The 27,565-nt window shown below is 35.0% G+C and overlaps 6 protein-coding genes across 6 annotated transcripts; 2 read left to right on the top strand and 4 right to left on the bottom strand.

The window, feature by feature from the left end:
- Nucleotides 1-508: 508 nt before the first annotated feature.
- On the top strand, nucleotides 509-4,424 carry EAE97_007317 (uncharacterized protein; the record flags this gene model as incomplete). The annotated part of the gene is made up of 6 exons (XM_038877832.1): nucleotides 509-641; nucleotides 696-2,552; nucleotides 2,604-2,726; nucleotides 2,776-3,238; nucleotides 3,311-4,034; nucleotides 4,104-4,424. 6 exons carry the CDS (start codon nucleotides 509-511, stop codon nucleotides 4,422-4,424), a joined length of 3,621 nt encoding a protein of 1,206 aa, XP_038731317.1.
- A 412-nt stretch (nucleotides 4,425-4,836) lies between these two features.
- EAE97_007316 (uncharacterized protein) lies at nucleotides 4,837-7,718 on the bottom strand. Its single transcript, XM_038877831.1, has 3 exons — nucleotides 7,018-7,718; nucleotides 6,210-6,961; nucleotides 4,837-6,162 (listed from the first exon to the last, which is right to left on the bottom strand). The coding sequence occupies exons 1-3, from the start codon at nucleotides 7,022-7,024 to the stop codon at nucleotides 5,026-5,028; spliced, it is 1,896 nt and encodes a 631-aa protein (XP_038731316.1). The 5' UTR covers nucleotides 7,025-7,718; the 3' UTR covers nucleotides 4,837-5,025.
- A 514-nt stretch (nucleotides 7,719-8,232) lies between these two features.
- On the top strand, nucleotides 8,233-9,981 carry EAE97_007315 (uncharacterized protein; the record flags this gene model as incomplete). The annotated part of the gene is made up of 2 exons (XM_038877830.1): nucleotides 8,233-8,520; nucleotides 8,571-9,981. 2 exons carry the CDS (start codon nucleotides 8,233-8,235, stop codon nucleotides 9,900-9,902), a joined length of 1,620 nt encoding a protein of 539 aa, XP_038731315.1. The 3' UTR covers nucleotides 9,903-9,981.
- Nucleotides 9,982-13,815, bottom strand: EAE97_007314 (uncharacterized protein; the record flags this gene model as incomplete). The annotated part of the gene is made up of 2 exons (XM_038877829.1): nucleotides 9,982-13,664; nucleotides 13,729-13,815. 2 exons carry the CDS (start codon nucleotides 13,813-13,815, stop codon nucleotides 10,059-10,061), a joined length of 3,693 nt encoding a protein of 1,230 aa, XP_038731314.1. The 3' UTR covers nucleotides 9,982-10,058.
- A 560-nt stretch (nucleotides 13,816-14,375) lies between these two features.
- On the bottom strand, nucleotides 14,376-14,732 carry EAE97_007313 (uncharacterized protein; the record flags this gene model as incomplete). The annotated part of the gene is made up of 1 exon (XM_038877828.1): nucleotides 14,376-14,732. The coding sequence occupies one exon, from the start codon at nucleotides 14,730-14,732 to the stop codon at nucleotides 14,376-14,378; it is 357 nt and encodes a 118-aa protein (XP_038731313.1).
- Nucleotides 14,733-16,234: 1,502 nt separating this feature from the next.
- EAE97_007312 (uncharacterized protein) lies at nucleotides 16,235-16,647 on the bottom strand (the record flags this gene model as incomplete). The annotated part of the gene is made up of 2 exons (XM_038877827.1): nucleotides 16,235-16,546; nucleotides 16,633-16,647. The coding sequence occupies 2 exons, from the start codon at nucleotides 16,645-16,647 to the stop codon at nucleotides 16,235-16,237; spliced, it is 327 nt and encodes a 108-aa protein (XP_038731312.1).
- Nucleotides 16,648-27,565: the final 10,918 nt, after the last annotated feature.

Here is a 27,565-nt window from a genome sequence, read left to right as displayed (position 1 = left end):
GGGTAAAGTGGCTGCCTATCGATTCTTTGCAGGACATGAGTGTCATCTTTGGTGACTGGACGCGGCCCTCAAATATTCCCTTCGTAGAAGTTTAGCAATATGTCTTGATTCACTTGCACGCCGAAGTCGTCTCTATGGATCTTTCATTGCCGTTCTTTTTTCGTCTCCTCGAATTGATTTTCACGAGAATGATTCATCCCTGTGAGAATCGAGGACTGCTTGAACATTCGAGTCTTGAAAATTGCTTTATTGTCCATTAGTATGGTCTTGAATTTGTGATGTTGAAAATAAAAGAACGCCGTTTGGTTCGGGCACCAAGGTGGTTGGTTCTTGTCTACCCCAATCACGCATGTGCAACTATGGTAAATATAAAGAAAGCATCATCACGATCATGACAAATCACATCTCATGACCATTTGCTGAATACTTGAATAGTCTTGAACAATACATATGTCCGCGATAGTCTCAAAAGTATCTATTTTTGGGCCAGGCACTAGATTAATTCGACATGACGCACCAACCTTCGCCTATCATAGTCAATGGCTCAGGAAGAATTGACATCATCACAAATGGGCAGAAGCATGCGGATGGATCACTTCGAATTGAGAGGGTGTTTCCAATCCGTATCGAAACAGAGTCAGGTAGAGATTGGCCCTCTGAGTCTTTGTTGGAATATTGACTAACGACGAATATAGTTCTTGATACGAAGCCCAATGACTATGGTGTTGCGAAATCTCATGAAGTGCCAGATGATACAGGTTCGGCAAATGTTCCGGTTGAAGTACCTGAGACTGAAGGTGGAATTAATCAAAGGCACCCAAAAGTAGTTTTGGCAGAATCCTGCCAGCCATCATCGCAGTCTCAACACACTTTCATTACAACGTCAACCCATCATTTGATCTCTGACAGTAAACCCACTCCCAACTATGCTATTAATGAGATTGTTCGTCGTTGTGAAGACGAACCCATTCAAATTCCTGGATCCATTCAAAGCTTTGGGGCATTATTAGCTATTGAGGAAAAGGACGATGGCCGTTTCTTGGTCCGGATTGCAAGTGAGAATGCAGAAAGTATTATTGGCCGCAAGCCTGAAGATCTTTTCGCACTACCATGCTTCACTCAATTGCTAACTCCAGTGTACGAATTGGACTTTAGAGCCAGAATTGAATCCAGAAAGCTCTGGCATCAAAAAGAACATCTTAAAGCACATCCAGATATTTTTACCACGATGCTGGAGTCAATTCCTTATATCCCTATGTATTGTGCTTTACACTTCCGTGAGGATGCGGGCTTGTTCATATGCGAGTTTGAGGCGAAGAATAATTTGATGACTGACGTCCCTCCGGAGAACTGGAACCTGCCTGGAGAACAGGTCAATATTATCGATAACCAAGCTACAGAGGAGGAGCGAGTTGTATCAACCACAAAATATAGTGAGCCGTTTCGCACGATACAGAGGACCAAGAACAGGCTCGGCGAGATGGAAATGTTTCATCTCGGCTGTGAGGTTCAGGAGCAGCTGAATTCAGCTACCTCTATAGCATCTCTACTCGACATAGTTGTTGGTCTTGTCTTTGATCTGACCGGATTTCACAGGGTCATGGCTTATCAGTTTGATGAAGATAATGCAGGGTTGGTTAGAGCAGAGTACATTGATGAGAGAGCATCATTGGATCTCTACCGTGGCCTCAAGTTTCCGAATACCGACATACCAATTCAGGCTCGGCAGCTTTATGCACTTAACAAGATAAGATTACTCTATGATCGAACGGAAAAGACAGCCAGACTTATGTCTTCAACTGGAAAATATAATCCCAAAAACCTCAATCTTTCATCAGCATATTTAAGGGCCATGTCACCCGTTCACATCAAATATCTGACAAACATGGGTGTACGGGCTTCATTCTCCATCTCTTTGATAGTAGAAGGTCGATTATGGGGTTTGATCTCATGTCATGATTATGGCCTAGAAGGAAAGAGGGTTTCGTTCCCAATGAGGGAGCTCTGCCGAAGTTTAGGAGACTGTACAAGCAACAACATTGAGAAATTAACCTATCTCTCTCGGATACAAGCACGACGACATCTCGGAAAAGCGCCTCCTAAAACTTCGCCATCACAATATGTCGCTGCTTCATCCAGAGATTTATTGCAAATGTTTGAAGCAGATTTTGGGTTCTTGGCCATTAAAGACGAGGCAAGAACAATTGGGCGTTTGTACGCCTACAATGAAAGTATTTCTCTACTTCAGTATATCCGCAAGAAGTCGCATACGTCTGTCTTCTACACTCAGAATATCTCTGCGGACTGTACAGATATCATGTTTCCTGCGCATTTTGTTTTGATCTCAGGATTCCTGGTGATTCCATTGTCTCTGTCAGGATCAGACTTTTTGGTATTTTTTCGTAAGGGTCAGCTAAAAGAGGTCAAGTGGGCTGGAAATCCAAATGAGAAAATATATAAGCCTGGTACAGAGTATCTTGAGCCAAGGGCAAGTTTCAAGAGATGGAGTCAGCGTGTTATAGGCACTAGTCGGGAATGGACACGAGAACAAGGTTGGTTTGTCCCCAAGCTTTATTTATGGTGTCTAATATGGAGTCTCTCAGTCGAGTCTGCAGGTGTTCTAAGTGCATTATATGGAAGATTCATTGAGGTCTGGAGGCAAAAAGAAGCTATTGTGCAACAAAACCGAATGACACGATTGTTGATTCGACAAGCTGGAGCTGAAGGTACGCATTCAAAATATGGAAGCCGTCGTGTATTACTAATTTTCACAAGTTCGAAACCCTTTGAATGCTATAATTGGGTATCTCGAAATAGCACTCGAGGAAGTTCTCGACGACCAAGCCCGTCTACACCTAGAGAAGTCTTTAGGTGCATCAAGATCTCTTATCCTTGTTGTGAATGATCTTCTCAGCTTGACAGAGGCGGAAGGAGAAGATCCTGAAATGTCGCATGATAATGTTGTTTTAGCAGAAATGATGAACGATGTCATCCATGATTTTGGTGATGAGTGTCAAAAGAAGAGTCTCAATGTCAGGTTCGCCGAAAGTACTGACATTCCTCCCGTGGTAAAATGTGATGGCGTGCGTTTGAGACAGATGATTACTAATTTACTGTCAAACACTGTGAAGCATTCAACTGCTGGCGATGTGGTTGTTGGACTGAAAAATGTTGAATCTGATGATGATAAGACTCGAGTCGAGATGTTCTTTACTGACAATGGTTCTGGATTTACTGAGTAAGTTTCCACTCATGGAATACATAGTCCTAACTTTTCTCATGACAAGAGACTAATCCCGTATCTTCCTAGGCCAGAACTCGACGGCATATTCCAAGACTTCGAGAAAGTCCTCGACGACGATGACGATGTAGACGAACCGCCATGTCTCAACGGAGAAAAATCCTCCATCGGTCTCGGTCTCGCCGTCGCAGCACGATTCGTCCGACTTAACGACGGCAAAATAGTAATCAACACCGAGCCTGGGCATGGAACCACCGTCACAGTTTCAATCCCGTTCCGCAAATCCCAGAGTGGACATCACTTCACTGCCAGAACACCACAAGAAGATGCTCCCGCTCCCTCCACCAGTACCAAGACTCCAGATTCCGAAAATGACCTCCAATACAACACCCCCGAAAGATTCCAAGTCCCTCCTTCCACCCCCCTCAAAGACCCCTTCCTCACCTCCACAACCAAAATCATCGAATCCCCCACATCAATACCTACACCCAGCACCTGTCCGCACTCCTCTCCCTCTCCATCTCCCTCTCAATCCCTCTCCGCCAAATCCGTAACCACCAATCCCAATTACCAACTGCAATATCCCTTCCCCATCATGGATTTGCCTTCCCAACCCGAGATCCGCAATCTCAATGTCCTCGTCGCAGAAGATAATCCGCTGAATAGTCGACTGTTGGAAGAACGGCTCAGGAAAAGAGGACATGTGGTTACGGTGAAGATTAATGGGCAAGCATGTGCGGAAGCCGTGATGGCTACACCGGATGGTTTTGATATTGTTTTGATGGATATACAGGTTCGGAATTTCCCCTCCACTTCCACTCTCCCACACTTAAACCACACTAACCTCCTCCCCACCCCACAGATGCCCATCCTCAACGGTTTCTCCTCCACAACCCTGATCCGCTCCTTCCTAACCAGCACTCTCCCCCTCCCCCCCACCTCCCCCCGCGCATCACTCTACGGCCGACTCCCCATCATCGCCGTCTCGGCTTCTCTCGAAGAATCAAAAAGAGATGAGTATATCGACCGTGGTTTTGACGGCTGGATCCTCAAACCGATTGATTTTCGGATGTTGGAGGAGCTGCTGGCGAGTGTGGAGGATGAGGGGAGAAGAGAAGGGTTGCTGTATGGGAGAGAGGGGGTGAAGTGGAGAAAAGGGGGGTGGTTGAGATTGAGGGGGTGAGATTGAGAGGGTGCGCAAGTGATGGATTGGATCGGATTGAATTGGGGTAGCGTTAGTAATGAATCTTGATGTTTGGATTTGGGAATGTAGTTGCGCGCGCAACAGAATGATGATAGCTAAGGGGGTTTGGCGAAGAAACTGTTACTCTGATCCGTGTGCAAATAATGGCAAAAATGATCTCTTTCGTTTTTCTTTTTGTTCTTCTTTTCCTTTTCTTCTCCGTCTCTTTCTCTTTCCTATGCACTCTCCGATACTGCTTAACACTATGGGTGATAATATGAATAGGGAACGTATTGGCAATCTCGAGTTGATATATATAGATATCATTAAACACAATCTTCAATTATGAGATCTGAACATAATGTCTTGTGATATGATGGGTCGGAACCAATTGCAACTTGCACAATGTATGTTATAGGAACAAATTTTCATGAATCTTCCTATCTCTTCTGATTTAAATAGTACAACAAAACCAACCAGTCGACCAGAGCCTATGCAATACCAAACACCAAGCACATTCCCATTGCTCCAATTCCATTCCACCGCTTAGACGCCTATCCGCATTCATCGGTTCAAAATTCAAAGCCCAAAACAAGCTCACCTAAAGTTTGACCTTGCCCCCATTCAATTCATTCCACTCCTTCTCACCAAATTTCACATATTCATCCCCTGTCAACCACCACATCTGATCCCCACTCTCTTCGATCGCCTTCGGATCCACTCCCTGTTTCCGGATCACATGTTTAACCATTTTCACCGTGCCCGTAATCTCCATTTCCTCTCCCTCTTTCTTAACTCTCAAAAACACCGGTACTGCATAACTCGGCAGTGATTTTTTCGCATGGACTGCCAAATCCTTCATGATACTCGGACTGTGATCTTTTAGAGTAACAGCTGCGCAACCCACTCGTCCATCATGATGGGGCAGGGAAACTCCATAGACATTTGCCTCCTGAATAGCCGGATGGCTAGATAATGCTTCTGCGACTTCGTTTGTTGATACATTTTCCGATTTCCAACGGAATGTATCGCCGATTCGATCATTGAAGAAGACATTTTCACCATTTTCCCACGTCATGATATCGCCTGTTCGAAACCATGCATCACCCTTTTCGAAAACGTTTCGTAATACTTTACTATCGGAGGCGCTTTCATTATTAAAATACCCTTGATACCCGGCACTTATATCGGCGGGATCGAGCTTGTACAGCATTTCTCCTGGAGTTCCATAAGGTACTTTGGTGCAAAATCCGGTACTTTTCGATCGATGGGGTTGTTCCGTTTCAACATCCAATTCAACCACAGCCCATCCTTTCCTCAATACAAGCCAGTAAATAAATCCGTTACGACCCACTGCGCCTCTGCTAAATTCGTTATTGGAATAGTTCCAGCCAGCTCCTGCACCTTCAGTAGCGGAGTAAAATTCAGCAATAGTTTTGATATCGAATCGTTCCTTGAATTTGTTCCATACATCGGGTCTTAGGCCATTTCCAAACGCCATTCTAACATTGTTTTTCTTATCTAGATTTTCGCCTGTCACGGGATCGTGTTGGGGAGGTGCGGATAGAAGGTAGCGACAGACTTCGCCGACATATTGAATAACATTCGCGTTTGATTCTCGAACTTCCTTCCAAAATGTTTTTGTAGAAAATTTTCTGCCGATACATATTGTTGCCCCCATGTTCAGAGCTGCCAAGACAGCAAGAACACTAGCAGCAGAATGGTACATAGGCATACACTACAGAAATTAGTATTTCGAAATACAAAATGAAGAGGTAGACGCACAGTATATAAGACATCGGGTCGTTTGTATCCACTCCATTTTGGCATGATAGTCGATCCAAAGTTTGCCTTCCCCCAAGCCAGGACTGCGGGTTTTGGTAAACCTGTTGTACCACTGGTGTATATCAACATTCCGATCATTGACTTTGTTTGCTTGGATCTAGTAGAATCCGGCTCTCGAATACCTTCAGTGGAAATAATCGTAGCCTCTACATCAGGAGTGAGAATCTGAAAAGAGATATCCGGAAGCTCATCCCGAACTTCCTGCGTCAGTTTCTCTTCAACCATTGGATCCACGATACATAACCTTGCAGTGGAGACTTTGACACAATGGGATAATGCTTTGCCCGTCAAGTTGTAGTTAATGAAGGCTGGTTTGGCACCTATACTCCATAATCCAAACCACAAGAAGAAGTAATTATCTGAATTGGTGAAATCCATAGCAACAATCTCCTCCGGCTTAACATTGTGGGTGGTTTTCAGCCATGTTCCATATTTCAAGACTATATCGTACGTTTCCTTGAATGTCCATTTCTTGCCTTCGAAGATAATGAATGTGTCGTTTGCGAATTTTCCTTTCGCATGCTCTTCGAGTATATAAAACATGTTGAGACGATCATCTTTTTCTCTTTTACTGGTAAAGGAATATGCTTTTAATGCAGCACCCAATAATTGATAATCGTAGCTCAAAGAAAGCTTCGCATTGGCGTATGCCAAACCAGCCAAAGCTGCCGGAGCTGCTAAAGCCAATGGGACTATTGAATTGTTAGTATTTCGAACTCATTCTGTGGATGGAGCGATGTGAGCTGACTTGGCATTGTGATAACAATGTAGTAAAAGTATTTCTAGTTGTCAGACGAACACTGATAAAGCTTCGTAAAAATACGGTATCTGGTAGTCAATTCACTTTTGAATGCTGCATTCAAGAACCAGTCCAGCTTTCCAGTCAGGATAGCGCAGCAATGCTGTTAGAATTGATTGCCTAGATGAGAGATTTGATGTTCATGTAGTTATAAAATTCCAGATTCTTTAGATCTAAAGAATGAATTCAGTGCGAAAAGAGGATTTGAATGGAGAAAGAGACGACGACGGCAAGGAAGATATGAGAGAAAGACTGTACCTTAAAAACTTACCGTACATATATTAATATGGGTGAAGTCTGGGTATGCATGTGTACATCTCGCCGTTGGACCCTTTTGGGGAGTTTCATTCCTCACATGGTATGTATGCCTCGGCACGGAGGACGGCTTCCTCGCACAGTATGGCTGATTCTGAGGCATTATACTCGGAATATAATAACGAATAAGCTGCAGATGATGCGAAAGCGGTTCCATATCCGACGAGAATGTTCAGTGCAGAGTCAGGATTTAAGGGTCATTGCACAGTCTTTTCCTCTTACTCACGAATCATAGCACAAATTGGCAATTTATGCGATTCATGTGGAGTTCACAGACAAATATCTTCTCCGTTCTCTGAATTCGTTTGTATGGCCGCGCTCTGCGTGTATGGATATGTATGGATAGGTGCCTAGGTATGTGTGGATAGGGACGGATGACAATTGGCCTCATACGACGACTGATGGGATGAAGACACTCGACGGTGGATTCACTGATTGATTTCATGTATTTGGTTGGATGAATTAAAACCTGATCAATTAACGGTTTTCTGGGATCTTCGGATCTTTTTCCCAATGAAGTTTGACATATGACGGAAACTCCCTTGAAATACTAGAGTAAGGGTAGGTACCAGGTACTTGGTGAGAATATCACGTGAAGTGTCTACTGGTCCCCGCTATCAGAGGCTTAGAACGCAACTTTAACCTTATCGGGCTCGAGCCACAACGGAAGCATCGGCTCAGCCTTGTAATTCTCATTCAGCCTCGTCCATCCATTTCAATTCATAGCAGCCTTCTTGTCGCTAAAACTTGCTTGTCGCAGATAGCGGCGCATCTTTCCACGATATCAAAACATACATACATACCTACCTGGGTACCTACTTATCAACAAATGGACATCCAAACTTCATAATGACAATATCAACAAATGAGCCTGCATCCTCAGGTCTGACAGAAACTGTAGATGAAGATGTGAAAATCTTTTATGATGATAAATCACCCGAAAATGCTGTGACAGCAGTAAAGAAAAGAAAGGAGCCCCCTCCTGAGAAGCCCGAAAATGCTCGCATGCGAATCCAAGTTCTAATTTCTTTCTGGGCTATTATATTGTTACTTGGTGTGCCAATATGGTGGAGGACGACTACAATCTACAGAGCGCCATTACCTTTGGATCAGATGACAGATTGGGCCGAAGGAAGAGTATGTTAATATCATATACAGAGAAAGCTAAAACTAATTGAAGAACGTAGGCATGTCGACCAGTATTTCCACTCACAATCTCGATAGAAGCCGAATCATTACAAGAAAATGAAGCTCAAAATCTTCTACGAACTACACAACATGCTCTTGATGATTTAAATGATTTCTCCGCCCATCATCTACGATTGCAGCTTTCCCCGCCGAACAATGCTTCCGCGACTACAAATGGGTTCTCATATGGGGGCATGGGAGAGGATGTTGCTTTGACTATTAAACTTTTACCCGGAACAGCATCATCGGCGAATTTACAAGCATATGCGCCCATCTTAGATATATACTATCCTCCAAATCAGATCCCTTCGAGTTCGTCATCATCATCTTCTTTAGCGACGTATATTGCGAATACGTTGAGGGGTGTGTTTGCCGAAGAACAAGCCATGATTGCATATCTTCTTTCTACCAGTTCTGCCCCACCAGAGAGGAGTCCAAAAGCGTTGGCGCCAGAAGTGGCAGATACTCTAGCCAAATGGACAACGCGTTCATTGAAATACTCTGGGACTTATCATTTGACCTTTTCCCTCTTTACTCCAACTGCGACCCCCTCATCTTGGGATATTGAAGCTGCACTAGAGGAACATATGAAACCATTACTTGATAGCTTTACCTCAATCAGCAATTTTACGATCGATACTCAAGTCCAACTATATGCTACCCCCGGTGTTAGCGGAAATGTCCTACGAAAAGAGGATCTAAGCGGCTTCATCAATGCCGCAGAATGGCCTTTAAGTCCTAGTATCGGCGGCGCACCAACCATCAATTTCATTCTCTATGCAGGCGATATGGAGGTCGAAGGTGGTGGAAAGAGTTGGTTGATCCCTCAGTGGGGTGGCGTAGTGATTCAATCCGACATCTCAGATTTACGCCCCGCAATGCTTACTTTCTCAACTCAACTAATGTCCTTAATGGGTGCCCCCGAAACCGGGTCTCTTCCTCTACGCCTAATGACACTAGTACGCGTGCGCAGCGCAGGCCTTCTTCTGAAAGCAAGCGGGACACTGGGAAGTCTAGCGCGATTGACTAACGCGCTTCCTTCAATCAGCATACCGGAATCCGTGCAAGATGGCGTCTACACAACTATCGAACATTTGAGGAAAGCATGTGATGGATTAGGAGGCAATGACGGATTGGTTCATGCGCGTATCGCGGAAGAGGCGGCAGAAAAAGCATTTTTCGAAAAGAGTATGGTGGGCCAAGTGTATTTCCCGGATGAACACAAAGTCGCGGTTTATATGCCATTGTTGGGACCCGTGGGTGTACCACTGGTCATGAATGTGCTGAAGGAAATTAAAGCATGGAGAAAGAGGAGTAGAAAGGCTAGCTAGCTCATTGGCATTTATCATAGTTGCCTAGTCGCCATTTAGAATAATGATGTAATGAATTCGTAAAGAATCTTTTCCCTTTTTATACCTATTTTTTATCGTATCGTATCATGCTATGCTATACTATCTTCCCCGCCCATCAATTCCAATCTCAAACTTCTACTTCGTCTCTCCCAATCCCCATATCTCCATTCCATTCCCTACAATAATCACTTTCGCCTCATTCTCATTCCCATCAACCCCAGGAATTAAACCCACATCCCCGATATCACTCACCGCCGTAAATTCATCTCCAATTATCTCGATATCTACTGGACATGTCTCTTCTCTTGCGGTTGTAGCTGTAGATGTAGCTGCAAAAGAAGAAGAAATCCCAACCCGCCACGTCTTTACCCGCTGATCGGTACTAGAAGACACGATGTACGTTTCCTCTTTCTTCTTATCTGCACTATCTGTAGTATCTACAGAACGAAGATGAGGACGAGAAATGAACACCAGTCCTGTAACAGCGGCCGCGTGTGCATTGGGGAGAAGTATGGTGATGGGTTTCTGGAAAGTATTGGGATTTGTATTGGGGACAGAAGAGGAGATGGGATAGAGTGTTACACCGATTGCGTTATCGTCGCCGCCGGTGATGGCTACGAGATGTGGAGGGGTGGTGTTAGACATGGAGACATATTTGAAGGCGAGGGTTTTGATAGCGTTTTGATGGATTTTGGTGTGGGAGATGAGGATGGGTTCGGAGGTCTGTGGGGGAGAGGTTGGAATTTCTGCGGGGGTTCGAAGTTGATGGGAGAGATCGAGAGGAGCACTCCAGATACAGAGACTTCCATCCGTAGCCGCAGTTAGGAAAGTGAGTTCCGAGAGAGAAACTTGCAGATGGCCTATTTGCATCAAACATGCAGATGTATATTGACCCCTGACCAGTAACTTCCATCCACTAATCCTCGAATAAAGATATGTGCGCAAAGTCGAATCCGAATACGCAAGCGTGATGATCATTTCTTCGTGGTTACTTCCAGGGATATCCGATACGTCAAAAGACATGATGCGTAAATCTTGTTCAGCAGTGGGATCGGGACAAGAAGCTTCGCATATGACTCCGAGACCGAAGCCAGGGATAGCTTGGATGCGCCAGATGTAGAATTCTTCCACGCCGCCGCTGCTGAAGAGATAGTGCGAATTGTGCCAGTGTAGATGTTGGAGACCTGCTGTGTGTTTTTGGATTGTGGAAAGGCAGGTGAGAGTTTGTGGATTGGGGTTTTGATTCGGTGTTTGGGGATGGGTGTTCTCGTAACGCCAGATTCTGATATTGGTGTCTTCGGCACCAGTGGCTATCATTTGTGGAGAGCCTCCTATGGCACAAGTTTTTATTTCTCGCCCATGTCCGCCGGGTTTGATGTTGCGATGAGAAGGAACTTTCTGGGAATGAAGGAATAGTTGTGATGCTTTTGTATATATCAAGTGACCACTACCACCTCCCTGCGCTCCTCCGAATGGAGAATATGCATGAGCTCGATGTGCACCTCCGCAGTCAATACGCATAATCTCAGACTGTTTGGTCTCGTTCCATATGATGAGACTCTTGCTTTTAAAGCCATATAAAATTAAATCAGACCCTTGAAACCAACAAGCTTCAATCATGGGTCCGAATGGTGGTGTAGCAGAATGTACGCATGAAATTTTTGGTGTAGCTTCATTGACGTATGAAAACATGGCATATAACCCATCTCGACTTGTGATTGCGAAATAACTTGTTGTTTGCTGAGAACCACTCTTAGGTACAGCAACAATGGAAGTAATTGCATCCTTCTTACCAGGTGAGTTCCATGTGCTCATCGTGTTTGTGTTAGTGTCTTGGACCGCGATTTGGCCTTCTCTAGAGCCAATGATGAGATGGCCGTTACATGTACCAGCACCTGTGACTATAAATTTCGAGGGTAGTGAGAGAGTTCTTCTGTCGATAATAGGTTGTGAGCCAGGAGATTCCAGGGTAAAAGACAATATTGTCAGTTCTTGTGTTCCCAACAATGTAACCAATAATTCAATTGATTTATTGCCATTCCCTGGGACGATGAAAACATCCGATGGTTTTCGCTCAACTTGTCCTATTTGAACGATGGGCAGTCCTGGTTGATACAAGAATATCTTCCCATTGGTGCCCGCCAAAACGCATAATCCCAGTTTTGAGTTTCCTTTCAAGATAGAATATGATTTAAGATCTGGAGTGCTGGATTCGGGTAGAAAAATTTCCTCGAACTTGACCTGATTTCCAATAGTGGCCTTGAGGATTCTTCCAAATGTTGTCGTAATCAGGAAATCACTTTCGGATACAAATGCATAGCGATTGAAGGCATCTTTAGGCGCCTTCTTGTTCTTCTTCGATACGACGGACTCTTGCTCATGTTCCTCATTGGAACAAGTTTCAATGGTAGTAAGAGACTTCAACATATCTTCGAGCTCGAAAGCTACCGAGTAATATGAGCCTTCGACAGAATTATCCATTACAGAGTTTTCCACGGCATTGTTGCTCGACGCATCAATCGGAGTTGGGTTTGTTTTTCTCTCCTCTTCAAAACAATATGTTGAAATTTTTCCATCTGCTCCACCAGTGACAAGCAAATTTTGATTGTTTTCTATTTGAGTGATAGCTGCTGACCAAATGTGCTTTCCAGTATGAAATGCAAAAGTTTTGATATGTGTCAACTTAGCAAGATTATTTGAGCTAGTTTTGGAAAAATCAGAGGTTTTGGTTCCATTTTGAAGCTCGCTCCCAAGTTCCAGTGTCCATTGCTGAGCTGTTGAATCTTCTCCAAAAGAAAGAATAGTAATTGGCGAGGTACCAAATGTTGAAATATCAGGACAGTGAAATTTGACACCCCATATACGAGACGCATGACCCATTGTTACCGCAATACATCGGTTGAAGCCATTGGAGTCTTGCTGGGGTTTTGCTGTCTCTCCAAAGCCTGTCTCTCTTGGCAGTAAGTCGGCAGCTAACTTCATAGCGTCTGCATCATTTTGTGAGCCCTCCGCAAGATTCCATATCCGTATTGTACGATCGTCGCTACAGCTTGCTAGTAATCGTGTCGTCTTTCCATCATGGGCCATGATCGGTGGAGATATATCCACTCCAAAAATGGAACCCTCGTGACCAGTGAAAACAAAAAGGGCTTCATTGTGGAATATAGAGTTATCTTCAGCAGCAACACATTTCCAAACAATGACCTCACCAAAGATAGTTCCTGCTGCAACTATGACAGTATCTTGGTTCTCGCAAACGAGACTTGCAGAGTACAACATAGATCGCGAGGAAGGTTGTAGTTGACGCAACCTTATGATTCTGTCTTCTGTTGATAGCGTTGCTTGAACCATTGCATTATGGGCAGTAACCATGACACAGCCATCATTTTCCCAAGGACAAAAGGCAACACTGAGAACCCAGTCACTGGCTGATGTCGCAGTTTCCGTAATACTGGTCACATGTTGAGATATGATTTCCTCAATTTGCGATTTGCGGATTAAGGTCAAACATTGGCCACCCCAAATAACTACCTGCAAATTCTCTATGGAACAATTATTCAATTCCCTAATAATGATACCGTGAATCGCCTGTGAGTCAAAGACTCTACATTGACCAACCTGGTTGGAAGTTCTGGCATCATATATCTTTAAAAAAGAACCCTCGGCCGCAAGAATTAACAATTTACCAGTAGAAGTATGGTAAAATTCGACTGCCAAAATTGGGCTCAATGAGTGGTTATGCTATATTGAAGCGGGTGAGCTGGTGTCCATGTTGAGTTTTGGCATTGTTGAAGCTGGTGCTAACCTTGAAATAAGACATTGGTATTGACAGATTTTGATCGATATCTGCATATTTATGTAAGTATTGTGAAATCAGAAACACACAAGACAAAATACCATGGCCAACGTGAATATATTTCAGTTGACCACTCTCTAGATAGAATGGGAGTTTTGCGAAATTTCTCCAACATTCTGCCACAATGGCGGTGAATCCTTCCTAGGTACTTATTAAAAGGTGTGCGAGTTTCTTTCCTCCATCCAAATTTTGTCAACGAACAAACATGAATCTTCATCAATTGAAAATAAGAACACCTTATGGATTTAACATTCGATAGATCAAGTGGTTGTTGTCTGAGATCAATACAATGGGTTCTTGGTGAGCTTCTGAAATGAAACTCCAAAATTCATGCTTGGTTCACGCTTCCATGGGCTACTGGGGGAATTCTCAAATGAACACCTTCTACTTGCTCGATATGTCTGTCTAATTAATATGAATTCATTTCCTTTTCTTCAAATTAATCTGCTCTAGAAATTTGCCATTATTCTGCAACTTCTCTCCGCTTCTTCACTACTCACTAAAAGTAGATTAGACTAGCTAGTGTAGGACGTTCCACGATGTACATAATCCTCGGCTGCATATGAAGTCTCTCAGCTGCTCTCCCATCTATCTCCTCACTTCTTTTTGGTTATTCGTGCTCCGTTCTTCTGAAAACTTTTCCCCATGATGCTCTCGTAAATTTCTTTGAGTGTCTCACATGACAATTTCTCGATACCCAAACGGAACCTTTCGATTATCTTGTCCCGATATACATATCGGTTAGATCCCTCACAATCGTTTTCTCCCGCCTCTTCAAAGGCTGACATGATCTTCTTGACTTCTTGAAAGTTGACTATTTCAGAAGCGACTGGCAGACATGTACAAGATATATCCAGGCCTTCATGGATCCTCGATCCACTGCTGTGGCTTCCTGAAGGGTCCCTTTGATGCTTGTCACCTGTGTTATTCTTGGGGGTTTCTTCTCCTCTCATGGGCACTTTCAGACAAGTCTCGAGTAGATCCGCGGGTGAGATACAACTTTGAAGCAATAGCGGAGGCTATTCCTAGTTCAAATGACAGGATGACAGCATGTTTTCTGTTTAGATTAAACATTTCGTTTTTGATAAGACAGACAGGAAATTCAAAATGCCGACTATCATCTTAAATCAATTTTTACTCTTGTCCTGCAAGTTATGGGAAGGATTCGCAGGACAAGGTACATCTTTCCTGAATAGTCGATCTTCCTTCGAGCAGTGAGTAATACATCAAAGACCCTACAAGTAGAAGCTTCTGTTGGGGAAGTCTCTTATAACTTTGAGTCTTTATTTATCCCCTCAAGAAACGAGCCGCTTGTACGCAAGTATAAATATGCCTTACAAGTTCTCAATTCTGTGGTATAAAAGGTATTTAACTGCCACCAATTGATTCCGTTTCTCATAGTATCTCGATATAGCAAACACTTTTTGTGAAGAAGATACATAATAAAAAAAGGATCCCTTTTAAATGTAGACCCGCTCTTGCCTTTCATTTTGAAGCATTTAACATAGACTATCGATCCTCACTCTCGACATACTCTTCCATCAATCTCACTGGTGCGGCTCGCGAACGGGTCATTGTTCTGACAAGAGAAAATAGTATTAAGTAACCTGAGAGGTAGTCTGGCGTGGAATCAAGTGAAGATAACAGGCTGTAGTCCCTCAAGGGGAAATTTGAGGAGGATATATCAACGATATTGTATCGCACTATTGATCGACCTAAAGTGGTACAGAAGACCGAGAACCTCAATTGTAAAGCATGAGAATCCAACGATGATCAAAAATATGTAACGGACGTCTAGCCCAGTCATGATTTCTGATCAAAACCAAAAATATCTCAGCCTAACGACCTCCACCTCCCTTTCCGCTCTCAACATCCTATTCCTCAGATACTAGATACATAATATCATTAAGTCTCACTTAAATTTCCATCTTTGTGTGGATATGGCATCACCATCATCATCATCATCATCATGTAAATTTGTAATGTATCACACAAATTGAGATCAATAGCCATACAACTGAAATTGATATTCTTTAAACATCAAGAGTATATTGAGAAAGGGCGAATGATATTTGGTTATTCAAGATGCCTAGACTTTCATTTTTCTTGCGATTGACAAGCTACGAGTATATGCCAAGTGAAGAAGACATTTCTCTGTATCATAGTTTATTAATTCAACCGGACCTTGATAGCCAGATTGAATCCTTCCAACCTGCCGTCAACACCGAGTGCCCACCCCGTACCAATTTATAAATGCTCCTATCAAGTATCAACCCTCCAACCAGAAGTTGAATAAGCCAATAAATCCTAACAACCCAACAAAAAGATTAACACCAATCTTCTCAACCCGAAGATTATCAGCAGTCCTCCCAACCCTCTCCACAGTCTCCAAATCCACACACCCCATCTCCCTTCCTCCATCCCAAATGCCCAATACCTAGGTAGCTAGGTATCCTCAACGGCAAAACCAAATCAAGACGCAAACCATGCAAAAATACCATCCGCACTCCGGGTGCTCCTGTTTCAGTTGCTGCGCAAATCGACCTTGCATTTCCGAAATGGCGACGTGATTCTCGGCTTCAGTTTGCAGCTGCGCATTCTGAATGCGCAGCTCAGTATTTTTGTCTTGGAGTTGGGTATTCTGAGCATGGAGCTGAGAAATTGTGTCGAGAACGGCGGGACTCTGCGCGTCGGTATTGCTTGTATCGTCGCTGCCGCTATCTTGCGGGATGTATGAAATCGGACTTGATCCGTGTAAATCTAGTAACTGTTGGAACACGTGACTGAGAACATGTCACGTTCTACCCCACTCACGCACTTCGCGTATATAGCTTAGCAATGCCCCCTTCGTACGAAGGGGGCAGACATGAATTATAATACTACTGAACTCAATACACCCCTTTACTAAGTCAACCCAACAGTAACTAAGCGTTATTAGTAGACATGTTGTTGTTGCAGATGAATCGATCAGGTAGACTGTTGAGTATCGAGTATCACGATTCTGATAGTGTTGAGAATGGTGACGGAAGATGAGTTTGTACTTGGTCGATCATACTTCTAACTTAAATAGAAAGAACATGTCCGCTGTACCAAATTCGCTACTGTGGCTATATTACAAACGAAGCGGAACTGGGTATACAATGAACCGTAGGTATTAACAAAACATATATTTCAGTGTAAAAGCAAAGTAATTCCAACATTCAATCAACCAGATTCATTCTTCCGGGCACAATGATTACCTCTCCAGAAAGCCTCTACCGAACTTGGCATCTATGCCTGATATGGGTGCAATACGAGTGTATATCCATACACAATATAGCGTTAGTATACAATTCCTATGTATTTCATGAGTACCTAGGTAGGTCGTTATAGTTTCTGTACCCTGAAATTATAAACCTGGAATAAGTGGTGATTTTGCAGAATCATTACAACCCCTTTACTACGAAAACGAGATGATCAGCTCGAGATGATGCGAATCGATACCAAAGCCAATCCAAACTATTAGTTCGATAAAGACTATGGGATTACCCGGTATCCTATTCATTGAGTGAGTGGAACTTACCTATAGTAGGTATTCACAATAAAATATGACTAGTTAGCTTTAGATCTGAAGTAAGCTTACAAAATCAAATTAGATCTGAAAGCGAGGCCGGAATTCAGAATTTAAGGATTTATAATAAATACCCTTTCAGCGGGTGTGCGGCAGATCACATATTACCAACTTGTAAGATGGATTCGAAGCAATGTAGTAACAATCGTTTTCGAACGTATGGGTATCACGGGCTGTAAGTGATGGACAGGATCTTATCACAACAGACTCGGAGGGTGTTCAGGGGGATGGGAGGATCTTCTTATTTATTTTCTATTCGGTAAGATGTATAGGTGGATTGCATATCCAGTGTAGCATTAGCTAGGCATGGACAGATAGATAGATTGAATCGATCAAGAGTTTACTACTGATTCATCCAACCCCCAAAACTCTTAGGCTAAAATCTGTTTAGAATATCTCACGAGTTATCAATTTATAGTATCTAGTCTAAGTTGATCTATGGTTTATTCGATTAAGCTGTATCATGTGTCCCATTTATTGCGAGCACTGCTCGAAATGGTGACTCCCCCTGCTTATCAGGAATGCATAATCGAAGTAAGTTACAAAGAACCATAGATATTCCAATAACATGGTTTATCACCAGATCACCAATATCACCAGGTTGCCACTTTTTATACTATTCAACTATTTCAATTTCAATATACAATATTCCAATAAATTATTATAAAAATATTATCAAAAAAAGCTTGAATTATTTTAATTATTAAAGTTATTTATAAATCTAAAAATCTATTAATTATTAAAACTATGAAAATCTATGTAATATTTTAATCTATATTATATAATAAAATCAACAATTGAAATAATCAAATAGAGATTCAAGTAAATTATTATAATTTTATAAAAATAGAAAAGGAAATAATTATTGAATATATATTTAATATAAATATAAAAAAATTTCTATTTAAATTTAAAGATATAAAAGATATAACAAATTATATTCTTGAATCAAAAAATATAAAGTATATTAGAAAGTTTTAAATATATTGATTTATAAAGTATTATTTAGAATTAAAAATATATTTTAATTATATTTATAATTTTCAAAAAGTTTTTTATAAAGATTCTAAGTTTATTAAAGAATGATTTCAATTGATTTTAAATACATGAATGAAATATAGTATTCTTAATAACAATTTCTATAATTTCAATAAAATAGATTTTATAATAAGAATTATATATATGTCACGGCGCCAACTACATGTTCTATAGTTGCCTTCGTGCCTCAGGCATAGACCACTAGTGTGCCCTACCTCTTATAAATAGGGCCTTACTCTTTTATAGTTCTTTTACTCTTATGGTATAATATAAGTTTTTACCCATACCCTAACAGTTTGTACTATTTTTATAAAAACTATTAACGTTATAGCTTTATTTTAATTAAATTCCCATCGAAGTTATAACCCGATCATATTGATTATATTTATTACTAATTTATTGCATATTCTAATTACTATTATTCAGGAATTCTATAAAATTGTTTTACAATTACAAAAATATCTCAAAAATAACTAACCAAGTATCTACACCTAATCTATTTCTATAATTTCTTTTCTTAAACCACATTTTCAATTCTATTAAAACTAATATCTTTTTGTTTATAGATTTATTTAATAATTTAAATATTAACGTGTTTTATCAGTGAGTGGGTCATATCAGTGAGTGGATCACTTTCACCTCAATTCACTTATTCAAAATCATATTATTCAATAACAACAATATCAATTAATTAAAACTATAAAGATTCTAATAATCTAGGATCTATTATATCATTTTGATAGATTCTTATATTATAATCTGTCTTTCCATATTTATTATAGTATTAATTAAAAGACATTTCTTTATTAGAATTTATTTCTTTTTAATACTTGTTGTATTAAATCTAAATATCAATCTTTTGCTAAAATAATATATTAAAAGCCTTTTGTTTAATAAATATTCCTTTTTAATATAATTAGGTTTTTTTCACATATTAATGCTTATTTAATATCTTATTTGTCTTTCGAAGTATACAAATTTCTGTATTTAAAAGTATATTCTTATAAGCTAATCTCTCTGTATTTCTAATTAAAGCTAATATAATCTCAAATATAGGTATAGGGGAACTTGATTGATAACAAGTTATTCAAGATTTGATTAATATTGATTAAAAAAAAACTTCAATTAGATTATAAGGAATTTGAGAGATCCATTGATTTAGATTGAAAAAGGGGGGGGTAGATATACGAATTCGAATATTTAATTTCGAGAGTATAGTTTCAGAATTAAATAGAATTAAATCTATTCCTCGAAATTCTAATTTTATATTCTGAAAAATAATCGATTCTTTATATACAATTTTAAAAGCTATAAAGAATTCAACCTTCAAAATATGATTAATATATATCTTAATAAATCCATCAATTTGATTACTATATAAATATTTCAGATTATTAAAACAGTTTATATTAAGTGATTAAATTAAATAACTTGAATACAGTGGTAGACTTAAGTATATAATATTATTCTCTTTGCAATATACTTAAAAAGCTCTTGATTTATGGCTTTTATGCTTATCTAATATCAATATTTGATATCTATCCTTTCTTCGGTTCTTAGTATATTTATCGAAGTATTTTAATCATTCTAAATCTATTTCATTATTTATCTATCCATTAGATATAGATTTAATAGCTTAATCCACAAAAAAATCGGTTTCGGTATATTAATTAGAAAAATGAATTTATTCTTAAATTATTAGAAATAGGGGTATAGTTTCATTCTTTTTATTATTATATATAATTACTGTAGCTCATTTTCTATTACCTGGTTGTATTACTTTGCTTCTACTATTTCATTCAGTATTAGTTATTATTATTCCAGGGTATATTATACTTATTATAAAGTCTGTTTTATTGAAATTATAGAAATCACTATTCAAAATACTGTATTTCGCTTGTATATTTATAATTAATCGAAACCACTCTTTAATAAACTTAGGATTTTTACAAAAAGCCCTTTGAAAATTATAAATATAACTAAAATACATCTTTAATTTAATTCGATGCTTTATAAATCAATATACTCAAAGCTTTTTAATACAATTTATATTCCTTAATTCAAGAATATAATTCACCATATCTTCTACATTTCTTAATTTAAATAAAAATCCTTTTATATTTATATTAATTATATATTTAGAAATAATATTCTCCTCTAATTCTAAAAGATTATTAGATTTAGATTGATATTTGGAATAAGAAATAGAATTATTGATTTTATATTATAATATTATATTCAGGATATTATATATCTTTACAGCTTTTCGAATACTTATTTTTTTGTTTTTTTGAATAGTTTTAATAATAAGGAATATATGGGCTTTTTGATTATTCGGATTTATTATAAGTTGTTAATAAATATATATTGAAAAAGGAGAGAATAAATTGAGGTGAAAGTGATTCACTCATTGATATAACCCACTCACTGATAAAACACGTTATACATTTTACAACTATCTAAATCATATTTGAATCAATCAAATCGATTATAAGTTTATTATAAGTCTAAACTATTATAATACAAATCCAAATTGCTAATATTTATTTAAAGATTATTAAATTGAAGAATACAATTGAAATATTGAAAATTATTATTTATAATAATCTACAACCTTATCTTATTAAAAGTATTTTATTATTCTTAAAGAGTTTAATAATAATAAATAAGATATTATAAAGTATTAGAATTAATATATAATATTTTATAATATAATTAATTATTATTTAATTATAAATTATAAAAAAATAAATCGAAATTCTAAAAGATTATATTTCGGCTTATTAATTTATTTTCTAACTTTATTGATATAATAATTAGATATATTTTAATATATTATTAATAATTTATAGAATTCTAATCTCTAATTCTTCTAAATAATATATTATAATAAAGATTTAATTAAATTGAATAATAATATTAAACCCTTAATCTTTTATATAAAATCTTTATAAATTATAATAAATATAAAATAAAAAAGATTTCATTAATAATTTTATTATTAAATATAGAAAAAATCATTAAATAATAAATTATTAATCTCAAGCTTAAGATTTTATAAAAATTAATCAATATTTTAGTTAATTATTTTAATAAACCCTTTAACTATCAATTATTAATTTATAAATAATTTGGTGATAAGATATTTATAATAACTTAAAAGAAAAACTTATTTTGATAATCAATAAAAAAACCAAGGTATCAATTTTAATTATAAACAATTAAAACCTTATAATAAAAAACAAACTGTTATTATATTTTCTTCTATATTTAATCTTTTTAGTAATTTTATATAATTAAATATTATTTGATAAAATTAATATTCTCTATCTTATTATACTTAAAAATAATGTATTAACCTTAATCTCTATCTTTATTACAAAAAGTCTAATTATATTAAAAGTAATTATAAAAAAAAAAAGTTAATAATATAAAGTATAATATTAATATTAATATTAATATAAGATATATTTTTTATATTAATTATTTTCTAATAATTAATTAATATCAAAACTCTAAATCCTATTATAATATTACTATTTCTTTATATTAGAATTTATTTCTATCTATTAATTGCTTTTCAATTATATTATTATACTATACTTTTTTAATTTCCTTTAATTTTATTTAAAAATTAATTTAGGAGGATATATCAAGAGATTTATTTATTTAAAAAAGAATAAAAGTTTAATTCTTTAATTAAATATATTAAAAAATTAATTTCGATTTATAATTGTCGGGACAGGGATCATGTGACCGCACTAGCGCTTGCGCTAGTGCCTCGGCACTATAGTATAAACGTATCATAGCCCTAGCTTTTAGAACCGAAAGCAATATTACAATAGTGTGAACCATAGTATTATATTGTTTTCACTATCCCTATAGTGATATCAACACTAATCAGTGATATCACAGATCAGAAGCCTGGCATCTTAATTTCAAATGTAATGTGGATTTGTGACTAAGGTTGGTATTTCTCTGAAGAGGTATAAACTCTTATATCAATTCAATATAATTTAATACCTGCCCTTATGTGAATAAGAACTATTAGCAATATGACAACAGTTCTTATATTAAATATTAATTCAATATAATTTGATATTAACAAAATCCAAAATTAGTTAATAATATAGCAACGATTTTTATATTTAATCTTAATCTATATTTTATTCTTTAAAACAATATATATTGAAAAATACAAACTAATAGCTATTAGTTTAAGCTAAGTATTACCTTTTTCAAATAAATATAATTCTATTAGATTTTGACAAAGTTATATTTAAATTATTTTATTCTATTATTTATCTATTATTCATTAATATGACAGAATTATATAAAAACAACTCCACGAAACACAAGCTTAAGTATAGCGATACTACTGGAAACATAGCCGAATCAGCTATACTATTAGTTATCCTGTTTAATAATTTTAATATATTAATTATAAAATGGCAGAAATACTCTATTGATCTTATAAAAGAAATAAACATAAGAGAGATTAGGGATTTCTGTAAGTATAAACTATATGAATATTAATAATCAATCTATTATAACAATGAGCTTTGATTGGATTACTTTAGCGCATTCAAACACTTTACTCCAGAACATTTTCAGGCAATCAGCATGCGTTTTTTATATAAACTCAGGCACAAACTACGTTTATACAACTTGTTTATTACAAAGTATAAGATTTGTATAATACAAGCTGTTTATAATGCTTTAGTTAATATAATTCAATTATTATATAGAGAATAATCCAATAAAGAGATTATGAATATATTTATAGATAAGGAATTTACATTTCAATTAAAGAGTATATAGTATAGAATAACTGTAAAAGATATTCGAGTATTTATATATATATTATTAAAGGAACCCAAGGTATTTTAAGTAAGCAGTCAGCCTGGATTATTAGGTTTTAATTAATACAAACTATCACAAATACTAAGTGCTCTATCCTAGATTACAATTGTTTCCGGATTTCAATCTTTGAATAATAAAGGAAAAAGTATTGAGGTTGAATAAAAAGCATTATTACAAGTATTTTTATATCCTAAACTCATTTATCAAATTAATATCAATTCTTTACAAAAATATAGTAAATCCAATAAATATATTACACACTAATTCTATTAATAGAATAATTCACTATCTTCAAAAACTGTTCAGCATTATTTAAAACAATTTCAATTAGAATTACACTCTCAATAAATCAATCCTTCACCACCACAATTACCATTACCATTAAAGGAAAAAAGTAATTAATTATATAGTATTCTATATAAAAGTAGTAATGATTTAAATAAAAACAAAGGAAATAAAGGAAACAGTATTTCACAAAAAAACAAAGGAAATAATATCTTATAAAAATATAATGGAAATAATAGTAATAAAAAAAGAGATAATATGAAAAAAGATAATAAAAACAATTCAGAATATAATTAAGATATTCCAGAAATCTTTTCAAATTCATTATCAAGAGTTATAAATATTGGTCAACTTTTTGGAAATCTTGCAAAACTCTATAACAAAGATAATAAGTATAATAAGCAAAATAATAATTTCACCCACAAATATAACATATTTCTTAATAATTACTAATGTATTAATATATCTGAAAATCTATTTCTAAAAGCATTTTCAACTATATTTATTAATATAGCACTTGATTTTTATTATATGAATTTAGGATTTATACTGAATATAATATAGAATATTCGTGATTTATTTGAAATTATATTTGAAAACTCTAAGTATAAAAGGAATATTATATGATAATAGAAAACTATTATATTAAAAAGTATTATAATAAAATCAAAGAATAATAGGAAATTAATTACCTACTGCTTATAATAGATAATAATAAGATTATATTACTTATATAAAGGATTTAGTATTATTATTCAAATAAATAAATTACTTTATTAAAAGATTATTAATATATATGTATTAATTCAAATATACTCTCTAGCTTGTTTTCGCCCAACTAATAATATATTAAGTCTTTTTAAAGAACTTAGATCAGCTATTATAACATAAAAACTAGTTTATTCAAACAGAAATACAATATTCTACATCAATCGAAAATATTAATGTAAAAGAGAATATAATCAGAACAAAGGCTTTAAATAAAGCAACCAATGTTTATTTAAATTATAAGATAAAAAGAAGTATTTTGTCTACAAAAAGGATAACTATTGATCAACCCGATATAGTAAGGAGAAGTGTAACAAATCGCAATGTAAATATAAGAAGTAATTTAAGGGTACTAGTAACAGCTTTGATAAAGGTTTTGAGTAGTTTCTTATCGAATACAAAGGATCTACCAAAAACTTTGATTCCAATACAGATAGCGAAATTACAGTTTATTTCATATAATTCAAACTTCAGAATTTATCCATATAAGAATTATATTCGAATTTTCTTACCCAAAGTAAACCTATTAATAACAAAAAGATTATATTTTATTTAATTAATAAGTTCTTTATATATACTTTAGTATATTAAATCTATAATATAATATATATTAACAAATATAATATAAGAGAATTTCAAGGAATCATTATTAATACAATTATAGTATAATGGTTGATAATAGACTATAAGCAATATATAATATATAAGATAATTATTGAAGATATATTACTAAATAAAAGCTAAATAGAAATTATAAATATAATATTCAGAATCGGAAAAGCTGAGTTAATCAAATCAATCAAGCTTAAACTATTATTAGAAACTATTGAATTTTATATTATAAATGTAGAAATATTATTTCTATTATTATTAGATAATATGGACAAACTTAGTGTATATTATAATAATATTATTAACTCAATCATTAAACAATATATAGAAATAAGCTACCCATATATTTATTGCAATAAGTATGTGGTATTTTTTTAGTATATAAATATATAATAATTTATATAGCAAATTATTAATAATAATAAGTACTATCTTATTATTATAGAATTATGTTGCTTATATTATTATTTTGGTTACCCTTTAGCCCACAAATTCCTATGAGTATTGTAATAAACTAGTTATAATGATATTTCATAAGTCGAGATTAATAAACTTATTAAGTTCTGTTAATACTACCAAAAGTATGGTAAATTACTAGATCAATTTAAATTCAATCTGTAAGATAATATTGATTTCAATTATTTAATTATAATTGATGTAATATATATCAATACTAACCCCATTCTATACATTATTAATGAAAACATATAATTCCAAGCCGTATAGTGGTTGAATAATATTATTATAAAACATATTTTTGATACTCTTTGAAAATACTAAATAGATATCTACACTGACCTTCCAGATTATATTATATATAATGCCAAAAAGAACTTTATTAATAAGGAATTCATATAATATACAGTAATTATATCGACAAAAACAAAGAATATATCAGTTAAAGCTTATTAATCAATTAGTATGGTTAAATAATATTATATAATTATTAAAAGAGTATATGCTATTATTGCAAACGAATTAAATAATTCTATTTTAAAGGAAATAATACTATAAATAACTATAAAAGCAATAAATAATATTATAGGATTAAATAAACTAATTCTAATACTTTTAGTCTTTAGAGTATATTCATATATATCCGAATCCAATCTATTTATATTTATAGTTCTATAATGTTAAGTAGTAATTAAGAAAGTAATATTTGAAATCCACAAATTATAAGCTATAAGGCAAATATTTAATACTTTGAATTAATATAATGGACTATTCATAATGGCTCTATATAACTTACTTGTCAATTTAAAGATTTGGGTATAAAAAGAATATAAAAGATGGATAGATCTATATTATTTATTAGGCATAAAGAATAAGATATATATTATATAACTAATAAATAATCCAACAGAATTTCGCATTATTTAAATTAAATTATGTATAGAAGAGAATCAAAATTAATATTAAAATCAACTTTAAGACAAATAATCTATTGAATTGATACAATCATTACCATCTATACAATCTATACGAGCAATATATTTAATACATTAAGAATAGATTATTACATCTATATAAGTAATAAACCAAATAATACAAAATATATTTAGAAATATAACTAAAATAACTTTACTAAAATCTAGCAAAATTATATTTTCTCTTTTATTTACTAATATCCGAATTATTTGTAATAGGAATCTTAAGGAGATATTTTTAGATATATTTAGGAATCTATAATATCAATAATATTTGTTTCCTTAAATTGTGATTTCTATATTTCAAATTTATTTTTCAAATAATAATATGAATGTACATTTTACAAAATCTATAGTATCATCTAATCTAGTAATGTATTTTTCAAACGATAATGAATATATTAAATGCTATATAGCATCTATTGATACATAAGTATCAACAATCTTTATCGAATCAAGATAAAAAGAAGTTAATAGACTTATAAAAAACAGTATATTCCAATTCATAAAACTTATAGATATACCTATAGATACTAGAATATTCAATTTATATTTTATTAATAAAATCAAGAATGAAGAAATCAATAAAGTATTTCCCAAATCCTAATTGATTGTACAAATATGGAAAGATTAAGAAAAAAATGCTATTTTGATATAATCACTTATTATATAACGTATTAATCAATATATTATATTAGTAGTAATGGCTATACTATCTAAGAATAAGGTTACTATAAGTATTCGCAACATTATATAAGCATACACACAGTCAATATCAAATCTAATTCGAAAATTCTATATATAATCTTTAGTAAAAATGAATATTCCAGAAGGTTTTATTCTATAAGTAGTATAACTATTATATAGCATCCCAGAAGCAGGCAATCACTGATTTAGCATCTATCACAAGCATTACACTAATACTCTCAAAATGATATAATCAATCTACAATTCATATTTATTATATATAATTAAAGATAATATAGTGTTTGGTATTGTTAGACTATAAATAAATAATATATTTATTATAGTTAATAAAGCATTTGCAGATTGTAAGCAAATTGAGCTCAAAAACGCAAATTTTATAGCAAAAAAGCATAAAATATTTATATTAGATATATTACTTAAATTTAATGATAATCTGATTACTTAATGATACAATGGTATGATTTATTTTAAT

Source organism: Botrytis byssoidea (assembly GCF_014898295.1).
Source record: "Botrytis byssoidea strain MUCL 94 chromosome Unknown BBYS_014, whole genome shotgun sequence".
Taxonomy (NCBI): Eukaryota; Fungi; Ascomycota; class Leotiomycetes; order Helotiales; family Sclerotiniaceae; genus Botrytis; species Botrytis byssoidea.
Note: the sequence above shows the minus strand (reverse complement) of the source record. Positions and strands in the feature narration are given on the sequence as shown.

Bases quoted from the DNA above. Each gene is read 5' to 3' on its own strand.
- EAE97_007316 (XM_038877831.1), bottom strand. The intron at 6,163-6,209 runs GTGCGTCTACCT...TAATTTCTGTAG, and splicing joins GACCCGATGTCTTATATACT to TGTATGCCTATGTACCATTC.